This window comes from Anarrhichthys ocellatus, unplaced genomic scaffold (assembly GCF_004355925.1).
Source record: "Anarrhichthys ocellatus isolate YVR2014 unplaced genomic scaffold, GSC_Weel_1.0 scaffold34, whole genome shotgun sequence".
Taxonomy (NCBI): Eukaryota; Metazoa; Chordata; class Actinopteri; order Perciformes; family Anarhichadidae; genus Anarrhichthys; species Anarrhichthys ocellatus.
The window spans coordinates 4145202-4154027 of NW_022280064.1; the positions used below are offsets into that span (position 1 = coordinate 4145202).

Here is an 8826-nt window from a genome sequence, read left to right on the forward strand (position 1 = left end):
GATGAAAGAGTGAGAGAGGAGAGAGAGAGACAAAGAAAGGTAGGGGAGGAAGAAAGAAACAATGACTTTGAACCCCCCCTCCCCTCCCTCAACTCATTCAGTACAATGCACAGCACGAACCGTGTCTCTGCTTCAAGAAGTTATGGATCCCAGCAGGGCGATGTGGAGAAATGCGGCGATTTGCTCTCAAACCAGAAGATGTTGGTCTTAGGAATGAGGTCAGGTTTAATAAGGATAATAAGCAGCTTTATTCTGCTATTTCTCTTATTGTCAGCATATTCCACGAACGGATCCGACAAACTCCGAACGTCTTTGCGTGGGATTCAAACTGCATGTGTGAGTGATTCCACACGCCGTGTTCTGATTCTACACGACATACTCAACCGTTTCAAAAATCGACCAGGAGTTACGTCTCAACAACTGCGAGTTTGAATATATCATCAATATTCATGTTGTGTTTTCGGTTTTGGTTGATTTGTTTGTCTGTTTGGAAGGATTATGGGGAAGTACTGGCTGGGTTTTCGTGAAACTCAGTGGAAGGGTGCAGCGCGGGCCGAGGAATCCGGATCCGAATCACTGGGCGGATTAACAAATTATTATAAGATTCAGCGGAAGTCTGTGCTCTCCGAGTGCCCTTCTCGTTCCAAATGGTATCTTTCATTTGAGTCTTTTCTCCTCAGCTTTAAGGAGCATTTTAGCATCTTTCTGATTATTTTTAATCGTACTTTTTTGGTCCCACAACTTAATTGTTTCTGTTCTGTTTCGTAAGCGACATCTCCCTTTTTCTAAGCCTCCGATAAAGATGTTTACCAGCAAACAGCAGACAGACTTAAAGACTACTGGTGAAGAAAGTGGAGCATTTAGCAGCTAAATAGGCAGATATTTTCCTTAAGAGGTGGTGGAGACCAAAACCAGAGCTAAATTAAGAAGTTAATATTGGACTTACATTGCATTCAGAAACTAGTCAGACCCCTTCTCTTTTCCCATCTATTGTTACGCTGTAAAATACCCCACACTGAATACCCCATAATGACGAAGCGAAAACTAGCTTTGGGCATTCAGACCCGCCGCTGTGTCACTTGAAATGCTGCTCAGGTGCTGCCCATTTCTCTGCATCATCTTTGAGATGTTTCTACAGCTTGATTGGAGTCCACCGGTGGTAGATTTAATTGATTGGACATGATTTGGACGGACACACACCTGTCTATAAAAGGTCGCACAGCTGAAGAGGAATGAGGTGGAAGGAGCTGCCTGCAGAGCTCAGAGACCAGATTGAGTTGAAAAAAAAACATTTCTGCTGCATTGAATTTCCCCCAAAAGCACAGTAGTCTCTGTAACTCTCATACTTACATGGAAGAAGTGGGGCTTTTGTCAGTCATGGGGTGTTGACTGTAGATTAAGGAGCGAAACATTGGAACTCATTTAAAAGCCTCTTGTACGAATAGATGGTTGTTAAATTGGCTACGAGTGATTCAGGAGAACTCGCCGCATTCACCAATTCTTCTTGTATTTTGAGTTTTCTCTCTGTGGTCTAGTCATGTGACATTAAGCTGTGTTCTAAGCCTGTGTTTTCATTACGTAGAAGCAATGTTAAGTTGGACAACAATACATAAATGATATTTTATAATTATGTTGACGTTATACTGTTTGAAATATAGGCTAATGTGGAATAATTTCTTCTTTTATTTCAGTGACGGTCGACCCTTAGGTGAAGCAACATTAACTGCACAATGCCCTGGCTCTAACAGGCCTATTCATTCTGGCTCCTAATGTTAATTTACAATTCTCATAAACGCACAAGTGGCATCCATCATGTTCATGCAAAGTTTGCAAAGAAACAAAACAATAAAACACCATATTTCACCTTCTTTTCCTAAACCTAACTTAAGTATTTCGCGACCTTTTCCTAAACCTAAGTAAGTTTCTGTGAAGATGGAAGTTTATTCTGAAAAGATTGACACGTGTTCCTGGACTTGAGTAGTAACTTTTTTTGGTAAGATATCACCCGGACCATTACATGAAGATGCAGTGATCTACATCCTGTCGCTCTGATTAGTCTGAACTGCACTACGCTGAGATGAAACTCATATCCGTCTCCTCATCTGACGCTGGGGGAAGACGCTTATGTCAAATAAAGCAAGTTAGATGTGGTTCATTAATGTTTGGAGGAAACTTCCCGGCTTGCTATAGAAAGCAAAAACAAGGACGTGAATGATGGTGCAGATGTGTTCTCCCTCTCTGCTGCGTCTTTGTAGAATCAGACGTGTGTGTGTCGTAAGCTCCTGTGATCAGCTGATGATTAACTGATTAAGTGATTCAGCCATTGTTTCCCCCGGAGAGGAAGACATCAGACGACCTACTTCTCTCTCTCTCTCTTTCCTCCTCCGTCTGGCTCAATGTGTCTCTACCTCTGTGTCTTTCCTTCTCTGTCACTTCAGTAATTTGTCGGCACGACTATTTACGAGAGACGATGAAAGGAAAAACAGTCCCGCGGTGAGACTGTTACCGCTTGTTTCCACTGTCGAGAGAGAACTTTTTGATCCTGCAGCTTTTCAAGCCAACGTGGATGAAAAGTCCTCAAAGTGTTCAGAAAAAAAACATGGAAATTTTGAATGTCTTCAATTCTGTGACAGCTGGGCAACTCCGTCTGCTGATGAAGATCATGAGATGATCAAAACAGTTTTTTACAAAAGGTGTTATTTCATAAAGCAACTCACAAATAATACAGACGATGTTTCTTTCTTTCTTCTTTTCTTTTTTTTTAGAAGAAGTGTTATTTTGGTGAATATCAGAGCTCTTATTTTACAGTTTGACTATTTTCCTGAGAGTCTCTGTGCCCTTTGCAGCACCATCAGTCTGCTCTGCCAGCGATTCGCCATCCTGCCCTTCTCATTATCTCTCTTGTTACCTCAGGCGTCAAACCACCGCTGTCCTGAGCCGTGCAACCTCTACATGCCAGCCTCCCACACACACACACACACACACACACACGCACACGCACAGCCTCTACAGTGAAAAACAATACCGTAGAGATGCTCCCAAATAACCTCAAAAACATCTCAACGAGTGCTTTGATTTCATAATGGATGTGTAAATCTGATCGTTTCACCTAAACTAAGCCCACCCAAATGAAAGACAATTCTTCCACAGCCTCATATTCAGCCTTCAACATGATACTTTCTGTGAAAGCCTCTGTGGTCTTCTTCACTGCAGCTGCAGTGCACCTGCTTTGATGTATATTTCACCTGTGTGATGTTTCAACCAGGATTTGTGCAGGAACAAATAAATCACATCCTATTCTAAGACAAATTAGATAATATTAAGAGTTGATGATCTTCAGAAAAACTACGATTTCAGCACTGGACACGAGCTGGAATTACTCGTTCAGGCCTCCACTGTATTTTGCAGCGGCCCCCTATACGTTTGTTGGTAATTCAGCGTTTCCAAAGTAATTCACCATCCAGCAGTGCGACCCCTCTGGGCTGCAGGACGGACGGCCATCGGTCGCCGTCACAGCTCCAGACTCTGTCTGATTGGTTTTCCTATCGGCGGCCCCGTGACAGAGCGCTGGATTTACCGAGCTGGAGGCTGCGAACCTGCAAACGCTGCCAATCCAGGTGGTTTGGAAAGCGTAACTCGAGCTCGTTTATTGTACAGATTCGGTTTCTGAGCTGCTGAGTGAGACGTTTGAAGCCCGCAGTCAACCAACCACCCCCCCCCCTGAATAGTTCTTATTTCACAAGAAAATTCTGTACAATTTTCTGATTATTTAAAAAAAGAAAATTCCCATTTACCTTCTGTTCATTGGAATGTTATATTTTCTGTCAATTGCATCTCCTCACATTCAGACAACAATAATGAACACAACTGAATGATATGGGAATATTGTACATGTTTGTTTTTCTATTAAATCTCACTGAAGGATGCAGAAATATTAGAAATGCTAAAGGAACTGCATCACAACATGCAACACCAATGCAGCGAGGTGCAACTGGTCAATATTGGCGTTGAATTCTTTAAAAGGAAATTTTGGGGAAAGAAAATATATTCCCAAGTCCCCGTTACAGACCGTTGTTCTATGAGTCTTTTGAATTATAAGTTGTGAGAAATGGGAAACTCTGAATCACTGAAACCAAAAACTTGAAAGAATCGGATGTTCTTGTCCAGAAAAATGTATACTTTTAAAACAGTCTATCAGATCTCGCTTTCATGGTTATGTTTAAGACAATCTGGGACCTGAGCCATGCTTCTCGACTTCATATAAACACAATCGTATTAGAAGACAAACATTGACCGAGCAGCATCAGAGAAAGTACAAGATGCCGCGTGGTTCGTACCTGCGGTGTCTGGCGTACTTCCCGCTGACGTGACCGCTGCCATCGCAGCCTGGAGTGGGACAGCTGAGGAGGAAACAGAAGCGTTGGTCAGGAAGTAGTGAGTGATTGTTTGGAACAAACAGAACTGATGGTGGAGAGGATTATATTGCAGGCGTGATATTTCCACAAACAGTTTCTTTGGGTCTCCTGATCTCCACAAACGCTGCATTTCTACTTTTCCGCATGTGATGGTCCAGCCCAACATCGTGGCAGGTCGTGATAACAGTCACAAAATTCTGAATCTATCGGTTTGTGGGCATTAAAGATGTCCAACAAAGACAGGACGTTAAGCCACGAGGCCGGCGTTCGTCACCGCGTTGTGGTTTTGTCGGCGTGGCTTGTCGCCTATACTTAACTTTTTGTTTTTGTAAGTTAACATCGGCCCCCCCAAAAAAACTCATTCCGATCAACACTGCGACAAATCGTGTCTGTGTGCACGAAACCAATCGATTGCATTTTGTCACTATTTCACAAAACTGCAGTGAGATTGTGTTGGATGGTCGAGAAAGACGATGAAAGTTTGTTTATTTAAAATATATAAATAGGGGCGAAGTGAAAACCTGAACAGAAACTATACTCTAGATTCTGATATCTGCTGATATCGTACATCAGATAACAATTAAGTTAATTTATATTTATCATTACATTTTGTTTTATAAAGTTAGGAAATTCATGTTTGTGTGTTTTTGTACTGAACAAGTTGGATCCCTCTCTGCTAAACAGCCTCGACATGAGAAGTAGTTCAAACAACCAGAGAGCTAATCTAATGATCAATCTGTCATAAAAGAAGCCTGCTAGTTATGTGATTTATTTTTATTTTATTATACGGACAATTGTATTAAAAGTTCATTCAAAAATTCAAAGAGAAAACTCATCTCTGAAACAATATTCACATAAATAATCTGCTCAAACTTCATCCGGGTCGCTCGTTTTAGACAAACTTCCTGTTGCGTTCCCTGTTTGGGTAAATGGTATGCGTTATCAGTTGTTCTGTGCTGTTATTGTTATTGCATTGAGTATAACATGAGATATCCATGAAGTCGGTTTAAGGAGGATTAAGCATGACTTGTCAACAACATTGTGGCCTTGATTTGGAAACACTCGTCATTCAGCAGGTTGAAGTGTTCTGTTTCTGGGGTTTTTGTGTCGTGGCTGCAGATTTTCTCTGAGTCACTCTGCTGCAGCGTTCAGGCCCTGAAGGCACGCAGACCGCCGGCCAACGCACGCCGCTGGGCTTCAGGGACTCCGCACCCGCAACCTCTGACCCCGCCAACACACACACACACACCGCAGAGCTCCGCCCACCCTCCACCCGACATCACCTGATCTCTACACCCTGTAACTGTAGGCTAAAAATGAGAGCTGCACCGAGAGAGGAGGTGAAGATTTGACATCACGAGTGCAGGGAGAGAAGGAAGATGAAGGGGAGGAGGATGAAGAAGGAAGGCAGGGAGATGAAAAGGGGTAGATGGAAAAGAACGACAAGGAGGGAGGAGGAAGGAGACAAAGACTAGGAGAAGGAAAAAGAAGAGAAGGAAGGAGAGGAGGAAGAGGAATGAGATCAGGAAGATAGAGAAAGAAGGCAATGAGATAAAAAGGTAAGAGGGAAAAGAATGGAAAGGAAGGAGGATGAGGAAGAAGAGGGTGAGGAAGAGGAAGAAGAGGACAGAGAAGGAAATGAAGCAGATGGGAATGAGGAGGAAGACAAGGAGAAAAACAGTGATGAGAAGGCGAGAGAGAGAAGTAAAAAGGAGAAGCAGGAGGAAGAGTGGAGGGATGAATAAGGGAGTAAAAAAAGGATGAGGATGAACATGGGGAAGTGGAGAGGGAGAAAAACATGAGAGAAAGAGGAGGAAACCCGAAGGAGGAGGAGCAAGAGGAAGTTAAAACATGTTGAGAAGGGGAGAGAGAGAGGAGGGGAAAGGAGGAGGAAGAACAGCAGGAAGAGGAGAGGGAGAAAAAACATAATGAGAAGGAGAGAGAGAAGAGGAATACAAGGAGGAAGAAAGAACAGGAGGAAGAGGAGAGGGAGAAAAATAACATGTTGAGGAGAGAGAGAGAGAAGAGGAAAAAGAAGGAGGAGGACGAACAGGAGGGAGAGGAGAGGGAGAAAACAAGATGAGAAGGAGAGAGAAGAGAGAGGAGGAGGGAAATTGAGAAAATAGGAGGAAGAGGAGAGGGAGAGAAAAACATGATGCAAAGGAAAGAGAGAGAGGAGGAAGAAAAAGGAGGAAGAGGAGGCAGTTCGTTCAAGGTGAGGCGGCTCATCAATCAGTGTAGGAGCAAAGACTGATCGTGTTGTCGTATTGATCGCAGCTCTCTGTGTGTGTGTGTGTGTGTGCGTGTGTGCGTGTGTGTGTGTGTGTGTGTGTGTGTGTGTGAGATACAATGTCAAACACGCTTTCCAATCATGCCTAAAATTCCCAAAATGCATCAGTGCAACCTTAACCTTAACAAGCTGTTCTTATAATCCTCCTTTTCTTTCGACCACATATTTGTCTCCTCTGCGGAGAGAAACTTGTTTCCAAAGCAACTGAATATTTCTTTCACTAAGTTTCCTTCTCTCTGGTTCTCGGTGCAGAGATCCGTATCACGTACACAACAGGGACAGTTTAACAGAGTCCGCTTTAAAGGGAGGCAGAGACGGAAGCAGGAGGCTTTTTACAAGACGAGAAACTATCACACAGTAAAGATGTGGAGGGCAGCCCCCCCACATTTTAGTCACATTTAAGTCATTTCTACCCTTTATAGTGTTCGTCTAGTTCTAGTAGCAGAGAAGTCATCACATTTCAGTCAATTGTCTTTTTTTTCCATCATTGTAGTCCAGCCAATACAAGAATTCTGTCATTTTTCATCAAACATATTTCACATTTTATCTAATCAATATCTGAGGAAAAACACATGAAAGAGGAAACATTTTGACTAAACGTTTCCTAAAATGTGAAAAAAAAGAAAATAACTGGACCAAAGCATTTTGAGTTGTCGTCGCCAAAAACTAGATTAGAACTATGAAGGAACAAAATTAATAAAATGTGACTAAAACTGAGTCTAAGACTAAGACTAAATCTAAAATGAACACAATTCACCGTGTACGTTCTAATCAGTTTGGTAAGATTTGGGTATGAATGAAATATTACATTTAAAAAAAGGATCTTTATTTATCGATGTTATTTGTGTAATTTACATGCAAAACAGGTCGACATTTTTAAAAGTAGCACAATGGCAACGCTGCAGCTCGATGAACCAACACGTCACTGAAGAATGTACGACAGAAACGTCCCGAAATTCTGAGTAAAACAGCGTATCTGTTGTTGAGCCGACCCTCATCGACATCAACAGGCTGGATTAAATACTAGAAAGTGTAACGCAGAACATTCCAACAGCACTTCTACATCTCTATCCTTTTTTAAAACGTTTGAACAACAACGGAACATTATAACCTTCATGGATTTATTGCTGAACCGTCGCACTAAGACTGCTTTAGTTTTAGCAACAGAGCACTTGGCGGCGCCCTGCTTGTTTGTTTTTAATCATTATGTTCTTGGCACCAGGGTTTTTGCTTTTTTCTCACCATCAACACAATGTGAAGCAGGCTTTCGATCTCCCCCTTGAGACGTCAGGTTTAGGTGCCAGTTTGGAATGAGGGGGGGGCAGAAACACCGGCGATTTGGATCAGGAGTTATCCCGATCCATCCTCAGAGGAGCACGAATGGGTTCATGACAACGCGTTCACTGAATTTGGGTATTTCTTGTGTACAAGTGGACATTTGGGCCGAGGAGGAAGAGGTCATATCTGCCCAGTCGATCCTCCATCTTTAGACCGTCTCAGCTTGCAGGACCAACAAAAATCACTTCCAGACAAACTGGAGTTAAAATTCAGAGCTTTGATGCGTCATGAAACCGCAGCTCTAATTCCCCCTGAGCTGACAGATGTGACGAGTTTATTTAGCAATTAACATTAAGTCATGGAAGACTTTTAAAATCACGGCCACATGTCTTCTTTTCCCTCTAAATCTGACACATCGCACCACAATTACAAATTAATTTATATGTGTTTATCCCTGCAGATTAGTCAGATTAGTCAGTGACTGGGATAGGAAGCAAATAAAAATTGATGAGAAATATTCAATGACCGCTCGTGGCATGCTTATAGTATTTACTGTCTTATTTTCTACCATTACTGCCAACTTCAAAGCTTCTCTGTCCACGTCTGGCCCCTGGGTGCACGGCCCTCACCGCCACGCGTCCGAGTTCAATTCTGGGTGAGTTTTACTGCTCGTCTGCTCGGGGCTTTTGCACGGCACAGGAAGGACATGTTGTTTACAGTAAAGCGCCAACCCGGAGCCAACCGGGTTCAACCGTAATCTGCTGCACACACCAATATTTGTCAGTTTTACTAAATGAGATTAAGTGAAGCAGAAACACACACACACACACACACACACACACA

At 42.7% G+C, this 8826-nt stretch overlaps 1 protein-coding gene across 1 annotated transcript in view; it reads right to left on the reverse strand.

Annotated features, from left to right (window-relative positions):
- myt1la (myelin transcription factor 1-like, a) overlaps nt 1-8826 on the reverse strand; it is a 55039-nt gene that overhangs the window by 42162 nt on the left and 4051 nt on the right. Inside the window, exon 3 of the mRNA XM_031865927.1 lies at nt 4338-4461. Within this exon, the coding sequence (XP_031721787.1) occupies nt 4338-4461 (124 nt within the window). The remainder of the gene's footprint in view (nt 1-4337; nt 4462-8826) is intronic.